The sequence below is a fragment of the Leptodactylus fuscus genome, unplaced genomic scaffold, assembly GCF_031893055.1.
Source record: "Leptodactylus fuscus isolate aLepFus1 unplaced genomic scaffold, aLepFus1.hap2 HAP2_SCAFFOLD_550, whole genome shotgun sequence".
NCBI classification, from domain to species: Eukaryota; Metazoa; Chordata; class Amphibia; order Anura; family Leptodactylidae; genus Leptodactylus; species Leptodactylus fuscus.
In genome coordinates, this window is record NW_027440579.1 from 14,743 (window position 1) to 37,998 (window position 23,256).

General features: G+C 42.5%; 1 protein-coding gene across 1 annotated transcript in view; it reads left to right on the top strand.

Moving 5' to 3' along the window:
- Positions 1–23,256, top strand: part of LOC142188581 (protein mono-ADP-ribosyltransferase PARP4-like) — a 42,845-nt gene that overhangs the window by 11,102 nt on the left and 8,487 nt on the right. Inside the window, exons 10-28 of the mRNA XM_075261871.1 lie at positions 114–251; positions 788–886; positions 1,406–1,589; positions 2,593–2,752; positions 3,335–3,465; positions 3,550–3,681; positions 3,771–3,857; positions 4,746–4,910; positions 4,999–5,045; positions 6,203–6,284; positions 6,834–6,965; positions 13,112–13,289; positions 14,617–14,687; positions 14,802–14,989; positions 16,338–16,437; positions 18,104–18,274; positions 18,545–18,625; positions 20,167–20,247; positions 22,749–22,844. Coding sequence (XP_075117972.1) covers positions 114–251; positions 788–886; positions 1,406–1,589; positions 2,593–2,752; positions 3,335–3,465; positions 3,550–3,681; positions 3,771–3,857; positions 4,746–4,910; positions 4,999–5,045; positions 6,203–6,284; positions 6,834–6,965; positions 13,112–13,289; positions 14,617–14,687; positions 14,802–14,989; positions 16,338–16,437; positions 18,104–18,274; positions 18,545–18,625; positions 20,167–20,247; positions 22,749–22,844 — 2,323 coding nt within the window. The remainder of the gene's footprint in view (positions 1–113; positions 252–787; positions 887–1,405; positions 1,590–2,592; positions 2,753–3,334; positions 3,466–3,549; positions 3,682–3,770; positions 3,858–4,745; positions 4,911–4,998; positions 5,046–6,202; positions 6,285–6,833; positions 6,966–13,111; positions 13,290–14,616; positions 14,688–14,801; positions 14,990–16,337; positions 16,438–18,103; positions 18,275–18,544; positions 18,626–20,166; positions 20,248–22,748; positions 22,845–23,256) is intronic.

A 23,256-nucleotide genomic window follows, 5' to 3' on the forward strand; every position in this document is an offset into this window, starting at 1 on the left:
AGAATACCCCAGTCCTTCTCTTGATCTGTATCCATAGATTCTGTGAATGTACCTTTATCCATCAATACTGTGTGACATTTCTGTGATATGTGACTTGTTTCTTCTTCATTCAGCAATAGACAGTTTAATATCCTAAGAGTGTTCCGAATTTGGACACTGAGTGAGGCCACTAACTTTAAGAGTGACCTGGGAAATGTCAAGTCTTTGCTCCATGCTTCTTCACCATGTAACTTTGTGGGGATCCTCTCACGGTGAGTTCAGTTCACATATTGTTTCTTGTCCTAGTTGTTTTGGGGATTGGGCCCCATAACAGTAGCGAGCTGTTTTGGTACCCAATAACTGATCTGACCCATGTCTTCCAAGTATTGGAGATGAAAGGCAGTGAATTGTTACTCAAACATGGCATATTCTTGGAAAAGGGAAGTCTAGGTTAAAATACTGAGAGCCAAGACTAAAATGAAAGAACAAAGCTGACACATATACAATATATTTATATAATATGATATTCTATATAATATGATACTATACAAAAAATACACAATATAAAAGGATTACAGAGAGACAAATATGCCACAGAAGAAAACAAATTCTTATATATACTGTATTAAATCACTTACAACATTCAGTCATTTTCCTCAAAGCCCTTGTAGAGGCAACAACTAAAATGAGGCTGAATCCAGTGCATGTCCATAATGTCCTAGGATTACTTCTTACAGATAACACTTTGTATGTTTTAGTCTTGGACTGTTTTATAGAATATTTTCTATATATTCTGTGTCCTCTATAGTGGGCTTATGCTGCCAAAGATGATTGTCGAAGAATTTGGTGGTGAAAGGACGGACATTGGAAACCTGGGAAGTGGCATTTATTTCAGTGATTCAATAAGGTTTGTATGAAAATCTGATAATATCATTATAATTTTGGCCAATGATGGAAATGAAGGATAATATTACATCAGTAACTTAGTATCTTATTAATAAAGGTTTGTTAGCTTGTATCACTTTGTTTAGTTTTGGAAATAGAACAGTCCACATTGTAAAGGATGTGACTGTATAGGTTGCTATGACCCCCATTGATCAGTAGAGCAGGGTCCGGAGCCCCCCATTACGCCTTACTGAAGGACTGTAGTGAGGGTAAGTATAAATATGGAGGTGGTGACCTGCTATCTGCTGGACACCTTTATTCTCTTTACCTTTATTTATGGCCTGGGAGTGTTTCATCTGACCCATCCACCCAAGAAGTGACCTGGCTTTTGTCTTCATGTATTTCATCTCAATGTTACCCTAGGAGTCATGTTATTTTTTTCTTAATTTCCGACAATAATATGATATGTTAGCCTAGTAAGAATGGTGGATACATCTTAAAACATATATTTGGTTACCCAGTATTTTTTTTTTATATCCAGCACAAGTGTAAAGTATTCCCAGACAAGTGATGTCACCGGATCGCGACTTTTGGTTGTCTGTGATGTGGCTCTAGGTAAATGCAAAGACGTGTTTCACAGAGATTACACTATCACAGAACCACCCAATGGTTTCCACAGTGTGCATGGCGTCCAACGCAAGCATAGCGTAACATCAGACTTTACAGTAAGTAGTGTTGGCTTCATTATTATTCCTATGTAAGTACTCCTCTTTATGATCTCCCAGAGATCTGCCATTTTTCCACTTCCCCACCTTATTCATATTTTCCCTTATTCACTATCTACACCTCACCTATTAAAGGAGATATCGAGAAACACTTTGACTTTCTTAAACCACATTTGGCCAGCAGGCCAAACTACCACATACACGACAGAATAGTTATAAAAATATATAAATTTTATTTAGAAAAGTACATAAATAATAATAATAGATTGGAGGTAAACAATGCATCAGCTATGGATGCAATGACATACAACTAGGCTTTCATAAGGAAATATGCTTTGCATTTATAGTCAATACAATATTCAGTGAAAAGAGTTCCTCACCACATAAGAATGGGCATCATTAGCTATATACAGATGGATGAAGATCCAAATCATTAGCACTTCTTACTAGAGGGCCAATACATTTATATTTGATATTGTAGACAAAAGAAAACATATGAGCAACATTGAGCTTTTACCTGTAAGTATGTCATGCATCAGAACGCGCCCCTGGGGCGCGTTCTGATGCATGACATACTTACAGGTAAAAGCTCAATGTTGCTCATATGTTTTCTTTTGTCTACAATATCAAATATAAATGTATTGGCCCTCTAGTAAGAAGTGCTAATGATTTGGATCTTCATCCATCTGTATATAGCTAATGATGCCCATTCTTATGTGGTGAGGAACTCTTTTCACTGAATATTGTATTGACTATAAATGCAAAGCATATTTCCTTATGAAAGCCTAGTTGTATGTCATTGCATCCATAGCTGATGCATTGTTTACCTCCAATCTATTATTATTATTTATGTACTTTTCTAAATAAAATTTATATATTTTTATAACTATTCTGTCGTGTATGTGGTAGTTTGGCCTGCTGGCCAAATGTGGTTTATTCAATAGTACTACCCAGTATTGCCCTATATTTTTTGTGCTACTTTGACTTTCTTGTATATTTTTAGGATGATGAATATGTGGTGTATAATGTGAATCAAGTACAGATGAGATACATTATTCAGTTTTCCACTGATGGGGACAATGTCGACGTACATAAGGAAGCTTTGTTTATTTCAATGGATAAAACCCCCGATCAATCTACCAGCCTGGCAGAACCATCAGAAGGTAAGTAGTGTTAAAGGAGCTGTCCAGGAAAGAAAGCCCAGTTTGGTGTACCCTTAGTGAATTATGAGTTAAAGGGATTAACCAGTTTCTAATAGTTAAGATCTATCTTAAGGGAAAGACATCAATATTACAAAGTAGGTAATAGAGGGGGTTACTTTCTCCAAGATTCTCAACTAGTGGTCAGAGCAGAAAAAGGCTACAAGATAAGAGTGTCTCATTCTGGAGGACCTTGAACTGTCCTACATTACACAGACAACACTGATTTGAATGGGTACTGCGTAATACTTAGTTTATTCTGTGGTGGCGCTGCAGAGAGATTGAACAGTTTTACATGCAGATTACTGAGAATACAAAGGAAACTGGATGAGGCTTCAGCTCTGCGGCCATTGGTTGAGTAATCATTTCCTATATGTTGAGAGCTACCGGGAAGTATTGACCGATGGAGGACCTAGGCAGGGTTGGCAGGTTAGTGCCAGGGAAACAGTGAGTATTAGGTCTTTGATTTTTTTTTTAACCCATTCTAAGCCCTTTGACTTTCCCTGCCAGACAAACCCCTGTAAGTCATATTTTCTTGCTTAAAAGATGTCTCAATAGACGATCTACCTCATCAGTTTGATCAGCTCGTAAAAGGTGGTCTAGAAGGCAGCGATGGACAGCTAATCCCTCTAGACAGAATACATGTCAAAGCTCAACTGATGGACCTTGCAGCTAAGGTATATATGGCTTTCAATACTTTGCAGTCCATAAGTCCTAGAATTTCTCAGATTTATCAGCTAATAGTTATTTTCTTAACCCAGGTGGTGATTTTTCAGACCTATAAGAATATTTCCACCGTCCCTATGGAGGCCAAGTATGTTTTCCCTATAGACAGTAGAATGGCCGTATGTGGCTTTGAAGCTTTTATCAATGGGAAACACATCATAGGAGAGGTACAATACTTGTTTTTACTAGACTAAAGATTGTTGTCCAAGCAAACATATATTTTTCTTTGCCATATGATGTACATTATTCTCCGTAGGTAAAGGAAAAGCAGCAGGCACATCGTGAGTACAGGACCGCTATCAGTGAGGGACATGGGGCTTATCTCATGGATCAGGATTCTCCGGTGTGTTTCCAAACCATTTGATTGTCTTTTTAATTTTCTTATGTAGATTGTGAACCCCATATAGGGCTCACAATGTACATTTTTTTTCCTATCAGTATGTCTTTTTGGAGTATGGGAGGAAATCCACGCAAACACGGGGAGAACATACAAACTCCTTGCAGATGTTGTCCTTGGCAGGATTCAAACCCAGGACTCCATCGCTGCAATGCTGACCACTGAGCCACGTGTTGCCCCTTAATTTTCTAATATGATAATTTGTGTTGTAACGCAGAGAATTAAAACCAAAGTGTAAGCTTCACTCATGTCATTGTTACTACAGTCAGGAATCTTCGACATGGTAAGGAACTAAAGCAAAAATCCTACAAGCATTAGAAAGATGCAGAACTTTATTTACTTAAAACCTGAAAACACTTTAAGGCATATAACCTTCCAGGGGCCATGTTTTTTGAATGGTGGACAAATAAAAAAAAAAAATGCTCTAGGGAACAGCAGTGATTGATGTTTTTCATTGGTGACAGGTCCTCTTTAATGATCATTGGCGCTGTGTCTGTATTCAGTTAGAAGGAATAGCACTTGGCTGATTGTCACAGCCCTTCAGCTGACTGGTGGGGGTGCCAGATATCTGTCAAGTGGGCTGGGCTATGGAGAACACCCCCTTGACAATAGAAAACAGACTTTCTAGTGGTTGTCCTCCACTGCTCAGTAATGAAGCTTGGTAGTAAAGACCACCCACTTGACAGTTCACTTTTATCAATGCTGTAGGTATATAGCAGCAATAACTTTACACATATTTTATATGTGCTGTTTTGTTTTTGTAGTTTTCCATGAGTATAAATTTTCTGATGATGACGACATAACCAATAAATCACTTTACTATTTCTATTTCAGGACATCTTCACAGTGAGTGTTGGAAATTTACCATCCAAGGCAACTGTAGTCATAAAAATCACCTATGTTATGGAACTGACGTGTCATCGTAATCATATTAATTTCTCAGTCCCGGGAAATGTCGCTGAATGGCTGCAAGACAAATCACTAAAGGATATCACCCAGGTAATAATATTACTATACAATACATATCCGATGGAGGTTTATCTGTGCAATAGTTTATATTGACTCAAAGCTTTTTTGCTTTTCATAGGATAATGTAACAAAAGTGGGCATTGAAAGTGACGTGGCAGTAGAGGGGTAAGTTGGAGAAGCCATTATTTTGTATTGGGGTGAAGTAAGGTAACGTTATCTTATATTACTCTGTTCAATGGTTATCTTTGATTCCCATAGCTTTTTGAACAAAGTAATGGATCTCATTACTGTCAGTATATATATTTAGACTATGTATATGTTTTCAAGGTTAGATTCCCTTTGTCACTTATTTCCTTGGGAGGACGGTGTCTTATTTCACGACTAACACAGTGTCTGTGAGAGGGTATAGCCTAGAGGCAGAGCCAACTTCTCTTGCTATTCCTAGTGTGAGCCTCCTAGTGGCCGGGTCTATGCCCCTGGTGTTGTGTCCCCCAATGAATACAGCTAGAAGAAGATTTTACAATGAGTACATAAATCCAGTTTTTGCATTCAGAGCTTTATATTGTAGATTCCCACAGAATAAATCTTACCATCAAAGACTAGGGAGCTCCCAGCGGACCCACAGAAGTCAATGGACCCAATCTGTGACTGTGCTGATCTGTTAGATGATAAAGCCACCACAGTGTCTACATAACTTAGCATGAACAGAGCTTTAGTGTATAGCCCATTTGTCAGAGGAGATACATTAGTCTTCAGAAAATTTGAGTGTGGGACAGTTGGAGATACCAAGACCATAAATGTGGAGGTGTAAAGGGGTCAGGTGCAGATACAGCACTGGCTGTTATGTCAGCCTACCCAAAAAAAGAAGAACAGAGCAGTGCTAACCACTGAGCCACTGTGGCTCAGATCCTCAGTAACAGTTTGGAAAGTCAATAGGTCACATTCCTCTGTACTGGTCCAGGTTTGCTGTGATTTGTCAAACATCATGGAGGGAATTGTCTCACCCCAACTCCATTCAATGGGCCCTATACGACTGCATGGTATAGGAGACCTTGGGCCCTATATGGTATATGGGCCCTATACGACTGCATGGTATATGAGACCTTGAAGGCAAACTAGATATTTAGGTGACACCTCTACACAATGTTATTCTTTGCCAGATTTCCAGTGTCTTGGATCTAACAACAAGTTTGCAGGATTCAATATAAATAGAAAAAATCCCCCCCCCCCAAAAAAAAAAAAAAAAAAATCACATTTCATCCCAGGATATCTTGTAAACTTGTAAAGAGGAATACTTATTTTACCCTTCTTATCTTTTTCAGGTCTTTTAGTGCAGATGTGTCCATTAAGATGCCAAGAAAAATAGATAAAATCATATGTTTAACACACGAATTCAAAGTAAAGGTAAGTCCAAATATATAAAGTGAAAATAGGGGCATATACAGAAATCTCAAGGAACCCCAAGCAAAAGTCAAATTTGGGCCCCCAACATAAAAAAAAATTCTGGGACTTATGCTCAACATCTCTGATCTCATTTGACCCAGGCTCCTATCAAGACGTCTTCCAGCTTTTATGGGGCGGTGCTACCCCTAATGTTGTTTCTTCTTCTGCCCCCTAAAACTGCTCATGTTGTGCGGTACCAGGTGCCGCTATTTTTTATATATTTCTCAGAGTTTTAATTGTCAAATGAAAAAAACAGGATTAAAAAAACATATAAAAATATTTCTTTGGCCTACAGAGGGAAGTATATTGTTTGTATATTTTATGTATATACGTGTGTGTGTGTGTGTGTGTGTGTGTGTGTGTGTGTGTGTGTGTGTGTGTATGTAGAATATATATATATGTGTCAGTAATTCTTTTTAAATGAATTTATTCTTGGTTTGGCATTTCTTCTGATAAATTGAATCCTGCCTTATTGATTCACAAACTATTGGTCATTTGTGTGTATTGCAGAAAACCAAGCGCAAAGCTGTAGTTAAAACAGAAGAATGCAAGTTTTTCACAGGTTTTTCTTTGGAAGTATTTCTGGAAAATTCCAATATCCCAAGGATTTGGGTTGAAAAACACCCAGATCAAGACAGTGAGGTAAAATGATGTTTTCTCTTTTGTTCTGAGTTGGTAGAATTCATCTGTCATGTTATGTCTGTCCTTGGCAGCTTTACATAAAGTAACTTAAAGGGGTTGTCTGGGTTAAAATCATAAATTAACCCTAAACTGAACACCCTTCCCCCATCTAACTTCTAACTTACTTAATAAAAAATGTATATTTGCCAAGATTGCCGAGCGGTCAGGGCACATTTTCTGATTCTTCCAATGATCGAAAGATTGTGAATGACAATCTGTTTTCCCTTATCTCAAACAGCAGCACAACTGGGGTAATCCTGCCCCTATGAGCTGTTAGGACAGGTGGAATATTTAATTACCTAACAGCAATCAACCCCTATAAGAGGTCAGAGGACCTCTTGTGTTAGTAACAAGTAAAGGTTTTAGACATCTATTTAACAGGAGTAATATGACAGTACAAACAAATAGTACAAATACAGCATAGGGAGGGAGCCTTGTGCTGCTGTTTGGGCTAAGGGAAAACAGATTGTCATTCACAATCTTTCGTTCCCCCTACGCCCAACAGCAGCACAACTGGGGATTTAGCAAGTATCGCTTTACCCTAGGGCGGGTGATCCTGGCAAGCTGATGCCAATACTGAATGTCCAAATGCTGTGGACTCCCTTGTTCGCCACTCAAGTCTATAATGTTTGGCGAAAGTTAGCTGAGAACTCCAAGAAGTCGCTGCACATATCTGTTCCAAGGAAAGAGAACGTCTCTCAGCCCATGATGTCGCCACTGCTCGGGTAGCATGGGCACGGATAAGGTCTGGCATCGGGAGATCCTTAGCACGTAGGGAGTAGATAATGGCTTCTCTAATCCATCTTGATAGAGTTGGTTTGGATGCTTTGGTACCTTTGGTGTGGCCAAACACATTGATCAGCAAATTCTCTGATTTCCGAAAGGACGCAGTCCGCTCTAGATAAATCTGCAACGCTCTCACCAAGTCCAACTTGTGCATCCTCTCCTCACACTCAGAGGTGGTAGAGGGAAAAAAGTCTGGTAAGACGATTGCCTGGTTAATATTCTGAGGCGTGGGTACCTTTGGCAAGAATCCTGGGACGAACCTCAGTTGTACTCTGTCTGGAAAGAAGGTTATGAATGGCTCTGAGGCCGCTAAGGCTTGTAGCTCACCGACCCTCTTGGTGGAGGTTATTGCCAACAGGAAAGTTATCTTGTATGCTAGGTACTTCAAATCCACCTCAGATAGGGGCTCAAAGAGGGGCGCACAGAGCCCCTGCAAAACTGCGGCTAGGTCCCAGCTAGGGACAGGTGGCTGCACCTGAGGACGAAGTCTAGTAGCCCCTCTTAGAAATTGCTTAATCAGAGGATCTAGTGCTAGCCGGGTCTCCAGGAGCGCGGACAGAGCTGAGACTTGGACTTTCAAGGTAGCAGGTGCTAGCCCTTTCTCCAGGCCGTCTTGTAGGAACTCCAAGACTGCATTCCTATTAGGGTCGCGCTGGTTACTTGAACACGAGTTCTGAAAATTCGGGCGACCCTCCGGTAGCTCTGGTTAATTGACTGCGCTCTTGAGTGCGCCAAAGTTCTTAGCACTCCCTGGGATAATCCTCTTTTGCCAGCTAAAGGCTGGCTGACCTCCAGGCAGTGAGGTTGAATCTGTTCAGGCCTTGATAGGGCCGACTGTTCCGGATTACCAGAGTTTACACTGGTGGAAGCCTCCAGGTGTTCCTCCGTCTCATGAGAGTGAGGACGGTGAACCATGCCCTTTCTGACCAGAATGGCGTGCTTCTTGCCAAGCTCTGGTCCTGCCTGCGTTTTGTCAATACCTTCCGAATCCTCTGTAGAGGAGGGTAAATGCTCTTCCGTTTGAACCTCCCTGGTATTGACAGGGCATACAGCGCCAGAGGATTGTCTTCCCAAACTGGGGAGCAACGCTCCTCTATTGCGGCGCCGTTTGAGGTGGCCATCAGATCCACCTCGGGGAGACCTCATCCTTTGGTAGGATAGTTGAAAGCACCCTGGTCTGGGGATGACCTGGCTAAGGTCATCCGTACTCTGTTGAGTCAGTCCCACAGACTGTAACCTGGAATTTGAACCGCTGGCCGCTGGGAGATTCCTAGATCCGAATAGATGAGGATCCTGGCGTCTGGTAACGTGGAGAAGGCTCTGATCCTCCATCCGTAATGACTGTAATAGGCTGTGATCAGGTTGTCCATCCTGGTCCTCTGCTCCCGAAACTGTGGAGTCCACGTCAGAAGCTTCACTTGAGCTCTGGTAATCTCTCGCCAGCTGGGTAAGCGCGTTCTCTTCAGGTAACGCCAGGTGCTCTGTACCAGGGTCTCCCCCAGATGAGCTCCCCTGGACAGGGAGGCATCTGTGGTCAACAGGGTCTAGGTAAACCTGACCGAGGACCTGCCATCGCGAAGATGGGTCTGCCGGGCCAGTAATGGCCGGGCACTGATGGTTTACTGGATAGGCTTTTTTAGTCCCTAGGGACAGCGATTCCGGACTCGCAGCTTCTTGACATAGAGAAGGTGCCTCCAGGTAAGAGAGTCCCTGGTGAATCCCCGGAACTGGATTCGATTTGATGGAATCGTAAATAATCCTAACGGGTCTTTGGCTACAGTCTGATTGTGCCTGAGGTAGCCCTCCTTGATCTTGGCTCTGAGAAGCCTTCTGCCCAATTAAAGGGCTCCCCAGCCTTGCTAGGGGGCTGGGGGAGGACCCGTGGATACTACTCCCCTGGAAATAGGGGGGGCTGAAGTTCTGCCGTCTGGGAGGGTGGAAACTTGAGGACAAGGTTTTCCATCTGGGTATTCGTCCCCTTGATCTAAGGTCCTGGACCGAGCTATGAGAGATCCTGCGAGTATACCTGGCCTGAAGATCTCTTAAAGAAACCACATCCCGTGGAGGAAGCGGTCTAGGTCAAAGACGATGAGCCTGAGTCCTTCGCCCAAGATCCTGGAAACCAAGAACCCCGAAGGGAGATCCTTCTGGACGGGTACTCATAGATGAAGTTGTTTGGGGCCCTAAAAAGGGCAAGATGTTCTCTCGGTCGGTGGAGCCTTGATGTAGCGAGCGACCCCGGGACCTTTGCGTCGGGGCCCTAGATGGAGGACGGGCCCGATTTCTCCCAAGATGGCAGACCACTGACGGGTCAGGGATCCTTCTTACGGTCGCGGGAAGTACCGCGTCCTCTACCTCTGCCCTGGGGAGCGGAGCGTCCACGCCCCCTGAAGCCTCTGGTGGAGGAACCTCGGGCCCGAAAGGCGGTTCTCCTCCTTTCTGGGAGCTGCGGCAGATTTTTGGTTTTAGTGTCCGCCAGGTCCTCCATGATCTTGTCCAAGGCTTTGCCAAAGAGCCTACCTGGCTCAAAGGGCAGTGTACAAAGCCCTAGTCTGGAGGCGTTGTCCACCCTCCATGGTTTAATCCACGACGGTCGCCTGGCCACAGTGGTGAGGGCCATAGATTTGGAGGCGAGCTTTAGTTGCATCCTGGAGGATTCAGCCAAGTGGTCCACCAATAAATTAATATCGGTCATAGCCGATAGGAGGTCGTCCCGGTGGATCCCCGTGTCTATATCCCTAGCAAGGGATGATAGTTCGGCCTGTAGGGCAGAGACCACCTCATTAGCGGATATGGCCACGGAGGCCTGCGACGAGGCGACAGAATATGCCCGCCTCAAGGACCCCTCTACGCGGCGGTCCAACGGGTCCTGCAGGCTTGACCCGTCTTCGGCCGGAAGGACCGTACGGCGGGATAATTTGGCAACTGCCACGTCAACTTTTGGCGGTGGTCCCCAGGCACCCTGCTGGGACTCTGACATCGGGAAGAGTGCCCTGAATCTAGCGGAAGGTGTAAATGCTTTCTCGGGACGCCTCCACTCTCCTTCCATTACCTGGACCAGGTCAGCATTAGCTTTAAAGGACTTAGCCCTCCTGCTTGGCCCTTCCCCCTCGTCCCGATCACTTGATCTGAGGACTCTGAAAAGTCTGTCCATTTTCTCGAGGGGAAATACTTCTTTCTCCACCTCCACAGGGTCCTCCTCAGAGGACTCAACCTCCCCAATGTGAAGCCTCTCTAGAGGCGGGAGGGAGGGCTCAGAAGCCTCCAGCCGGGGCCTTTTGGCGAGGTGGGAAATGGTCTCATCTTCTTCATGGAATGGGACACAAAGTCCTTAACCCAGGAGACCATCTCTCTGATAGGGGTAGCCTCAGAGGGAGGCGCTCTGCATCCCTGGCAGTACCTGTATTCACAGGCATCAGGGAGGGGGATGTTACATCGGGCGCAAGACAAATGTCTCCTCTTCGCAGTGGTTTTCCTCTGAGGGAGGGTCGAGGAGGATGAGGAGGACAAACTACAAGGAGGAAGAAAAGAGACAAGTATCCAAACGAGTGGCATAAAAAAATCTGGACCTCAGTTGCAGCCCCAGCCCCTCTCCCCTCCACCAACCTTGATAGCACGAACTGGGAGTTCCAACTCTTGAGCTTTTAAATCCTGAGGCAGCAATGCTTCAGAAGTACCTGTAACCGGAGCGACAGGTACCATCTTGTGGTGGAGGGGGGTTTAAATAGGCCGGCTGGGGGAGGGACAGGGGGCGGAGCCACGCCCCCCCACCACCACCTAGGTCCGAGCTCTTTCCTCCTTAGTACTTAATAATAACTCACCCCCCCTCTCCCGAGCACGAGGGGGGGATACATTGCCAGCAGTAGCTTGCCTGTTGTTTTTCTTTGTCATTGCCTGCCGCGGCCCCTAACACTGGTCGCGCGGCCTGCGCATGCGTGGTTTCCCCGGAAGGGGTCCCTGGCTCGGGCGGAACCCGGGAACCAAGAACTAGTTCCCAGACCCCGCCGGCAGACGAACGTTCCTACCTGCCGGCTCCTGCAGTATCCAGACGTCCGCGATGCCGCCGCTACTCACGCTTCAGCAGGGGACCCGGACCGGAGCAGGGAGGGAGACCCCATCAGGACCACGCAGCAAGGTACAATTTAGGGGGGGGAGAGGGGACCCCTATAGGAGGCCGGAGCACCTCTCCCCCATCCACCTGTCCTGTCCCCCAGTTGTGCTGCTGTTGGGCGTAGGGGGAAGCTTCATTTCCCCGTTTATGGAAACGGAACATCACCAATACTAACCACCCACCCCATCATACTTACCTTCATGTCCTGATCTTCTGGGCATGCAAACACCCGCAGACATGAAGAGGAGAAGGATCAGGCCTTCCATGCATGCGCAATAGAGCCGGAGTGCCCGCAGTCCAGCTCTATTTCAGAGGCCCCGGCTGAACAGAATAAAGTAATCTCCAGAACAGGAAGACAGGTAAGTATGATGGGGAGGGCTGAGTTAATGATTTAGGTAGGGCTTGTAGTCCATGGGCTAGGTAGAAATACAGGGTGGGGGTGTGAGAGAGGAAGGGGGATGGAGTGAGAGGGGGCTCTGAATGTAGAGCAATACATCACGGTATTGGTAGGATAAGAGAGCAGGAATGTATTTGGGACCACTTATTAACCCATTAATAGCACTAACAGACATTAAAAAAAAAAAAAGTTTTTTTTTGCCCGGATAACCCCTTTAAGGGTGCATTCACACTGAGTATACGCTAAACTCTCTGAACGTAAAACACGTTCAGAATGAGTGCGTACAAAGCAGATCCCATTCATTTCTATGGGAGCCGGCATACGTGCGCTCCCCATTGAAATGAATGGGCTGCTTTTTTCCCTATTCCTTTCAATGTGATACGCGCTAGCACAGATGTTAACCTAGCCGAAGGCTCTGTATGCATCTCCTGCCATTACAGTCAATAGGATCCATCAGGCATCATCCGTGTCTGCTGTTTTAGTCATCCATTTGTCCATTGTTCTGATCTTCCAAACCTACAGTTAATACATTCATTGCAGTTACCATATGACTGCACTGTCTGTACATATAATATGTGTTTCCAATATGGCCAACCCAAAAAGATTTCAAAAAGAAAATAACAAAGATGTTACTTCTCCTCTGCAGACCTATATGTAGTTACAACCACTCAATATTGAAGACTTTCCCTGAGCTGATTTCCCATACTACAACATCAATGATATGCTGTATACAATATACAGGATTTGCTTACTCTTCTTATTACAGAGCCAGGTCATCTCCAGTAATTGTTCAGTGTTGATTCTATTTTATAGGTGTCCATGTTGATTTTTAGACCTGATATATCAGACGATATTGATAATACACTTTTGACAATATGCCTCGATTGCTCCAACTCCATGGAGTCCTGTTTTCACAGTGCTAAACAGGTTGCATTGCTCGCTCTGGATTCTATATACAGCTTCTATGTCAACATCGTCCTCTTTGGATCAAGTAAGTTATGCTATACTGTAAAGCAGGTGTCAGTGCCGAGGTCGGCACTTCATGCATATTTGCTCAGAACAGGGTTATCTCCAATGTTTAAAATGCTGCTCCTCCAGGTAGTCGCCCTCTCTCATGGTACATGTAAACACAGTTATAAGGGAGGAAGCAATAAAGGGCATCCTAGTGTCCGGGCTGTGAGCTAGCCTAGTCAAGGGGTGGCAATTCTTTTCAACTTATTTTTGCAAAGTGCTGATAAGACAGCTGAACATGCTGGGGTAAGTGTTTATCTATTTCAACAAGGTTGGACAGAGTTGTATGGGTTTATCCAGCAAAATAGATGGTGTGTATTATATAACTATTATGTAGGGGTCAGCATCCTTACAGTTATTGTATAGCACACTGACTGCTTCATCCTTGACTTCTTTAAAAAAAAATTGGCACATGATACATAAAAGGTTGCTGACCCCTGCTGTAAAGCAAACAGTATATTCCTAAAGTGTATCTGCCACCAATTTGCAAGATTTAATGAGTATTAAAGGAGTACTCCAGACATTTAATATTAATGACTTATTCTTAGGATAGGTCATCAGTATCACATATGTGGGGTCCGGTACCTGAAACTCCCCCTGATCAATTGAAGCCACTTGAGTCTTAAGCTCTGTGACCGGCTTCTTCACTCCCAATCAAGCTGATTATTATATAGTGTGTACTGTTTTGTGTATATAATTCACACTATATTGATATTGACTGCACTCTTTTATCTTCATACATTACTATTGTATATTACAACCACAGTATGTCAGGTAGCCCCAGCCGCTGGTACCACTGTGTTTAATCTTATAAAGCAAATAACCCCCCCACCCCGACCTGGTTCACATCGTCAGGACCTATAGAGCTAATGACATGGACTCATTGATGTTTTGAGGTTTTATAACTTTAACCTTGCATTTCATTGGCCATCCCCTCCTGTATAGGACAGTAGACCACCTGATCCAACACACCTCTAATCCATTATCTACACTTCACTTCCTTCTAGACCAGTAATGGAGACAATATTACCTTCATCATTACCAGTGTCATTCACATGGGTTAATGCTCTCAGGCATCATCCACATATGCCCGTTGTCTTGATTAAATTGATGACTGTATCCTCAAATATACATGTATGTAGTGTGTTTATAATGCACATCCATGAATGACACATCACAGTCATAACACTCATGCACATGTAATACTGGGGTTGATAATGGATCAACCCATTAAGACAATGCCCAGCCATTAAGGATATGTTGTGTACATTTTAGGTTAGTTTTTGTTTATATTTTTATTTTTGCAGATTATAAAGAGATGTATTTCTTCCCAAAAGCCCATCACGATGAATATTCTGATATGGAGCGATTTATAAAAGTAAGGACCACAGCAATACTCATTTATTACTAGGAATCAACCGTTTTTCTTCCATCTAAAGTATTGTCAATGTAATTTACCTTGACTTACTGTAAGGTTTTCATTATATCATAGGGAGCTAAACCCACCATGGGTAGCACCGAGTTCTGGAAAGTTCTGCAGTCGTTGTGTTTGCTCAGACCACAAAAGGGATGTCATAAACTTGTCCTCATCAGCGATGGACATGTCCAAAATGAAAACTTGGTCTTTCAGATTCTAAACAACAATAAGGATCATATTCAGGTGTTCACTTGTGGAGTAGGGTAAGCCATAATACTTACAGCAATTTATATCTACCTTATATATTCCTACTAGAAATTTATGAATGGCATCAAGCAGGCTGGTACTTGGCTACAGCCTGATGTTTGGGGACCTTTGCCGTATAATATTTTGATTTTGTGTGGTATTAGGAGTATATCATACTCTAGTAGTTGAGTGCAATGGGTGGTGGTGTTAGATATTACTCTTAGGCTGAGGCCCCACATTGCGGAAACGCAGCTTTTTTTGTTGCAGATTTTGCTGCGTTTTTATTTAAGCCAAAGCCAGGAGTGGATTGAGCAGAAAGGAAAAGTATAAGAACTTCCTATATATTTCCCATTCCTTTTCTAGCCATTCTTGGCTTTGGCTCAAAAAACTGCAGCAAAATCTGCAACAAAAAACGCTGTTTCCGCAACATGGGGCCTCAGCCTAATGGCAGTAGTATGCTTTTGAAAATACAATAAAAATTGTAAGATGTATTTCCAATAGTGGCAAAAAGTTAGGGTTTTGATGATAGTAGAATTTTGTAGCGTAAAAGTTTGAATTTTTATATTTTTCTCAATGAAAATTTCATGAGGGAATACAAATGTTATTTACAATGCTGGCCTGAGACTGATATTTGAATTTCTGAGGGTTTATTCATGGAAGTATCTATGGGGACTATCAAGAAACAATCCACTTTCCACCATATATATAGGTTTTTTCAAATATAATATGGACAGTGCGTTCAATCAATTCCATTCTGATTGTAATAAAAATGTACATTTTGCCTCATCATGTATAAATTGCACACAAAAATCAGCTTCTTTGGGCTCCTTTAACTTTGTATTGTTTAGTTCACTGTTTTGATCCGCCATAAGAGCAGAACAGTAGACTGAACAACTCGTAGAATGAAGGTTGTACACGGAGCTTATTCTGTTAATACAGCAGAAAGTGAATAGGGATCTAAGGAAGATTTCCATCTCATGCTCCTGTTCACTTTCCGCCCCATAGCTTTCACTCACTAATTGTCAGATTGTCTTATGCCCTGAGTTATATGGCTGATTAAGTCGTGGAATCTGTAGCAAGATGGCGCCGTCTATTTTTTCAGATTGAGGGAAGAACCTAGATCTGATTTTAGATGGAATCCACCTCAAAGTCATTGCTTAATGGCACCCTGTGATCTTAGCCTAAAGGCTTTCTTTCATCTGATTTTAAAAGCCCCTTTAATGATGACAGAATGTGCTGTCTTCATCCTTCATTCCATTAGTCTTTTTTGGTCTGTTGTTCTAATCCTGTGACAGATCAGAATAATTGACTATACAATGGCAGTTATTGTAAATGTAGACTTACTTTTATATTTCTTTGCTTTAGGCCTACAGCAAATAAGCACATGCTCAGGTGTATGGCGCAGTATACTTCTGGAGCCTTTGAATATTTTTCTGACACATCTAAGAGCAGATGGAGAGATCAGGTAATCTTTATTGGCTTGTCATATTCAATAAATTGAAATAAATGTGCCATAATGTGGTAGTCAGTCATCTGCTGCATATTAATGTATTAAATGTGATTGCTTCTGTCCTTTATAAGAGCAGGATATGACGGAAGGAAAGAAGCTGAGCTCTGTGATATATGGGGTTATATGATAGAGGAAAGAAGCTGAGCTCTGCGATATATAGGGTTATATGATAGAGGAGAGAAGCTGAGCTCTGTGATATACAGGGTTATATGATAGAGGAGAGAAGCTGAGCTCTGTGATATACAGGGTTATATGATAGAGGAGAGAAGCTGAGCTCTGTGACATATAGGGTTATATGATAGAGGAGAGAAGCTGAGCTCTGTGATATATAGGTTTGGCCTAGAGACTATTCCTAATAAATCCCCCCTGAGCTATATGAGGATACCAATTAATGATTTTAAAGTAGTTGAGTCCTATGTGGGTTGGTACTAGGACTGGGTTTAGGGGACAAAATACCCCATTGGTGTTGCCGTAGGAAGATAAGGAAAATCCGATAATTTTTTTCTGTTGCTACAAGTACATAATAGTTTCTTGCGCTACCATCAGCTGCGGAGTCACATTCGGGGGGCCAAGACGCAATTCATGTAGACATTCACAAATCACAATATTTCCTTATGTCTATATACGACCATCTCCACTATCTTCATATTCAACCTATGACTTGCTGCACCAATATACAATAGAGAAATTTTCTAAAAAGTAGGTCAGAGGAAAATTGAAGGAGTTGCTGTTTTCATTTTCTTAGGAGGAATAAGAGTTAGAATGTCTTTGGTTGCAGTTTGTCAAATTCTTTCCCCTTTCTTTAGGTTGTAAAAATTTCCTTCATTGTTCTTAGAAACCAAATCCAAAATTAGGAGGAGGTTAAAAAAGAGAAATGTACACAATGATGAGATAGGATGTGATAGGACCTTTAAAAATTACAATCATACAAACCCTTTTTTTCTAACACGTTGGAATAGCTTCAAGAAAGGCTATTCTTCTCCTACCTTTTGTTGACTTCTCTGCGTCACCATTCCGTAGGAATCCTGGTTCTTGTCAGTATGCAAATGAGTTCTCTCACAGCACTGGGGCGGGCCCCAGCGCTCAAACAGCACTGGGGGCATCCCCAATGATGTGAGAGAACTCTCTCCAGCAACGCCTCCATCTTCGTCAGCAGCATCCTCTTCATCCTTTTCTTCCGGCGGTGGCTTGTAACTTTGAGGCCTCGGTCAGAGCAGATTGCGCATGCCCACAGGCCACGAGAAAATGGCCACTTGCACAGTACTGTATGTGGCCATTTTCTCGTGGCCTGTGGGCATGCGCAGTCTGCTCTGCCCAAGGCCTAGAAGTTACAAGCCACCGCCAGATGAAGAGGACGCTGCTGATGAAGATGGAGGTGGTGCTGGAGAGCGTTCTCTTGCAGCATTGGGGACACCCCCACTGCTGCGAGAGAGCTCATTTGCATACCAACAAGGAACTGGGATTCCTATGGAATGGCGGTGTGGAGAAGACAACGAAAGGTAGGAGACGAATAGCCTTTCTCAAGGCTATTCCGAAGTGTTAGAAAAAAAAGGGTTTGTATGATAGGATCCCTTTAAAATTGTCAGAGTAAAAGTTCCTGCTTATGTATTTTCTCTTATAGATGAACAAACAAGAAAAGCGGTTCAGTTCAGAGACATGTAAATCTATTTCAGTGAAGTGGAGACAGTTTAACCAGAACTCTTCTGAGATCCTACAGGCTCCTGCAAATATACAGAATATATTCTATGATGAATCCCTTTTTGTCTATGGGTTTGTCCCTCATTGCACTCAGGTATGTGTTGTATAGCAAATGCCATACACCAGTATTTCCATAGGTATAATTCACATACTGTGTCATGTCAGTGTTTTTTAAAATTCAGCTTTTCCACTACATTTTTTTTTTTTTGCAATGTGTGGATGGGATTAGCCTGAATTACATTCACTTTGCAAGTGATGTAAAATGTTGTGTTTTATCAATGTGGGACCCTAACCTAAGATATATATATATATTTTTTTTTTATAGGTTTTAAGTATTTAACCCAACTTTGTGCTTAAATTACAGGCAACACTAAAGGCTTTAATTAATAACAAACAGTTTGAGAACGCGGTCTCAGCTACTAAACTACAGAAAACAACAGGAACGGTACGTTACATTAATCCCTACGTTTCTACATTTTATCATGCTCACTATTTTGTCCTCAGTCAATGATATTTTTCACAGAATATAAACTATGGCATATCTCAGTCCTATCCAGTAGCCAGTCAGCACTTTATCTCCACCAATCCTAAAAAGTATCTGAGGTGAATGTGCAGGAAAAATATCCAACAATGTTTGACTTGTCCAGCAATCTCTGGATAGACCCCACTCATCAGCAGGTTATATGCAGGGGCTTAATTACCGGGGTAGCAGGGGTAGCGGTTGCCACAGGGCCTGGGACATTAGGGGCCCGGCAACAGCCCCTACCGTTGCATTTTTTTTTATTTTTTTTTTTTAATAGCACGTTACCGGCTGGAGTTACCAGGGAAGTGGGGCCAGGATTTGATGCCGTGGGCCCCACAAGCACTATTATACTCGGGGGTCTTTTACAGACCCCCGAGTATAATAATCGGATGGCTGGAAGAGGTAACAGAACATAACAAACAACATTACTTACCTCTTTGGGCTCCAGGCAGGCTTCTGGCCTACTTGCGTGATGTCCCTGACGTCACGTGACCGGTGCCTGTGTCCATATGTGTCATGATGATGTCACATGACGTCCCAGCAGTCACTAAAGATGACCGACAGCGGCAGAGTGTGCAGAGGAGCACAGCGATAGGTAAGTAACAATTTTTTTTAAGTTTTTATCCCCCCTGGGTCTCCGATTATTATACTCTGGGGTCTGAAAAGACCCCAGAGTATAATAATTGTTCATGGGTGTCCACAGTGGAACATAATACTGTGTGCAGGGGCCACTATGGGGCATAATACTGTGTGCAGGGTCCATTATGGGGCATAATACTGTGTGCAGGGGCCACTATGAGGCATAATAGTGTGCACAGAAATGCGCCCGTGGGGGGGGGGGGGTCGGTTGGTCGAATTCTATGGCGTCGGTAGGGAAGGGAGGGGCCCATGTCAAAAATTCGTCACAGGGCCCCGCTATTCCTAGTTCCTCCACTGCTTAGAGCGTATACTAGCCAAATGCCATAACTTATATCCATGAGGAATTGTCATTGACTGTCATGTTACCTTTGATTTTCTGAACTTAGTTGTAAGGTTTCCAACAATTTTAGCCAGTGTGCAGAAAGTGCACCTACTATAAGGAGGTCTGAGTTTGTAGGCCCCACATTGCCAGCTAAATTAGTCAAGCGTGTATCACAGTATAAAGGAATCCTTGACTATCTGCATCCTTTGTCCTGGAGATCCACTGAGCATCTCCACACAGGATTTCATGACACTGCAACACCCAGCTGAATTGTTCTCTGGATGGGAACTGAGTGTTAGTGACTACTATCCAGTGTACAGAGCTTTGTACTTCCAGTGAGTATGGCTCTGTACACTATACTTCTTCCATCAGCCGCTGATATGATATTGATCTGTCCATCAGTATCTAAGCCCTGGAAAACCCCAATAATTATAAGGAGTAAGATGATTTTCTGTTCTCTTTAATATTTTTGCTTACATTACATTGATCTCATTGTGTCCAGATACTGCACACCCTTACAGCTCGAGCTCTCATTAAAGACTATGAGGATGGGATCCTGCATGAGATGGAAAATGAGAATGAGGTCAGTATAATACTACTGTAATACATACAGTCCTATGAAAAAGTTTGGGCACCCCTATTAATCTTAATCATTTTTAGTTCTAAATATTTTGGTGTTTATAACAGCCATTTCAGTTTGATATATCTAATAACTGATGGACACAGTAATATTTCAGGATTGAAATGAGGTTTATTGTACTAACAGAAAATGTGCAATATGCATTAAACCAAAATTTGACCGGTGCAAAAGTATGGGCACCTCAACAGAAAAGTGACATTAATATTTAGTAGATCCTCCTTTTGCAAAGATAACAGCCTCTAGTCGCTTCCTGTAGCTTTTAATCAGTTCCTGGATAAAGGTATTTTGGACAAACAATTCAAGTTCCGTTAAGTTTGATGGTCGCCGAGCATGGACAGCCCGCTTCAAATCATCCCACAGATGTTCAATGATATTCAGGTCTGGGGACTGGGATGGCCATTCCAGAACATTGTAATTGTTCCTCTGCATGAATGCCTGAGGATTTGGAGCGGTGTTTTGGATCATTGTCTTGCTGAAATATCCATCCCCGGCGTAACTTCAACTTCGTCACTGATTCTTGAACATTATTCTCAAGAATCTGCTGATACTGAGTGGAATCCATGCGACTCTCAACTTTAACAAGATTCCCGATGCCGGCATTGGCCACACAGCCCCAAAGCATGATGGAACCTCCACCAAATTTTACAGTGGGTAGCATGTGTTTTTCTTGGAATGCTGTTTCTTTTTGGACGCCATGCATAACGCCTTTTTTTATAACCAAACAACTCAATTTTTGTTTCCAAAATGAAGCTGCCTTGTCCAAATGTGCTTTTTCATACCTCAGGCAACTCTATTTGTGGCGTACGTGCAGAAACGGCTTCTTTCTCATCACTCTCCCATACAGCTTCTATTTGTGCAAAGTGCGCTGTATAGTTGACCGATGCACAGTGACACCATCTGCAGCAAGATGATGCTGCAGCTCTTTGGAGGTGGTCTGTGGATTGTCCTTGACTGTTCTCACCATTCTTCTTCTCTGCCTTTCTGATATTTTTCTTGGCCTGCCACTTCTGGGCTTAACAAGAACTGTCCCTGTGGTCTTCCATTTCCTTACTATGTTCCTCACAGTGGAAACTGACAGGTTAAATCTCTGAGACAACTTTTTGTATCCTTCACCTGAACAACTATGTTGAACAATCTTTGTTTTCAGATCATTTGAGAGTTGTTTTGAGTAGCCCATGATGCCACTCTTCAGAGGAGATTCAAATAGGAGATCAACTTGCAGTTGGCCACCTTAAATACCTTTTCTTATGATTGGATACATCTGGCTATGAAGTTCAAAGCTCACTGAGGTTACAAAACCAATTTTGTGCTTCAGTAAGTCAGTAAAAAGTAGTTAGGGGAATTCAAATCAATAAAATGATAAGGGTGCCCATACTTTTGCACCGGTCAGATTTTGGTTTAATGCATATTGCACATTTTCTGTTAGTACAATAAACCTCATTTCAATCCTGAAATATTACTGTGTCCATCAGTTATTAGATATATCAAACTGAAATGGCTGTTGCAAACACCAAAATATTTAGAACAAAAAATGATTAAGATTAATAGGGGTGCCCAAACTTTTTCATAGGACTGTATTATAGAAAGGCCCCCAATCAGAATACTAACACAAGCTTATAGTGGCATGTCACCCGGGAAGGTGAAAAAAAAGTATCATACTCACCTGTCCCAATGCTCCAGTGTAAACCCAGCACGTTGCGGGCCTTCTGCTCCGACGGCTTCTCATAGGTCTCCTCCTGAGTTCTGCTGAAGCCGCTGATTGGCCCCAGCGATTACAAATGGCTGGGACTTCCACCACACGTCACCACAGGACCGGACCACACCAGAAGGCACTGGAGCAATGTGAAAAGGTGAGTATGATTTTTTATTTTTTTTTATTTTCACTGACCCCATTCAATTTAAAACTTAAATGGGCTGTCCATTTTTGCCTGGACAATCCCTTTAAGCTAACTGAAGCATTTTATCTAAGAAATTATCTATTGTACTCTATAAGTCAGACACCGCTGATTACGTATGTTTACAGCTCCTTGCCTAGGTTTATGACCACCTCTGCTTTCTAGTAGTAGTGGCCGGGCTCTTGTTGTCTGTCCCTGTTCTTAGCTATTGTTGAAAATGAAATATAAAGTCTATGAAATAATAAATCTGTTTCTGTTTTATACAATGAAAAATAAAATGTTTCAGTCACTTGAGTAATGGTGAAACTATAGTAAGGGGAATTTCTTGATCTTTGCACACCAGAATTCTGACATAAAAGTCAATTTACATTTCTAAAGGAGACCTAGATGAGAAGAGAGATTGTATTTACACTGGTACATAAGATGGTATATTGCTCTCTTCTCACAATATACCCAAATACTAGATCTCCTTTAGATCAGATTACTATGTTAGTAGAGAGCTGGAATATTATGTGATGATAATTCTTTGTTATTTAATACTTGATACAGATGAAGAAACAAGAGATGAAGTCTTTCATCATTCAGCTCAGTAAAGAATACTCACTGGTCACTCAATTCACAAGTTTTGTGGCCGTGGAGAAAAGGGTGAGTACTGAACAGGCATAGGAGCCATAAGCTATTGCGATGTAATTTCTTCTTTGTATAATAATAGATTATTCTATATGCAGTAGATGTATATTACATGTTTAGGAAAAATGCCCCTTTGTATCCTCTTGAATCAAGCATGGACTAAGCAGGAGACTAGATTTGCAGATTCTCTTTAGAACCTACTAGGATCCTTTGCCCAGCCAATTTTCTCACTTTGGCCCCTTAACTGCAGTTGTCAAAAGTTCTCATTTATACCACAGGTTATAGGACAATATGGAGATATCATGACCTAGAAGCTATTGGCTTAAAGGGAATGTGTCACCAAAAAATAATTTTTAAACCAAATTTTTAGGTTAAATATGTTATTGTTGGTTTTCTTTTTACGTTTCTATGTCACTATCTATGTGTT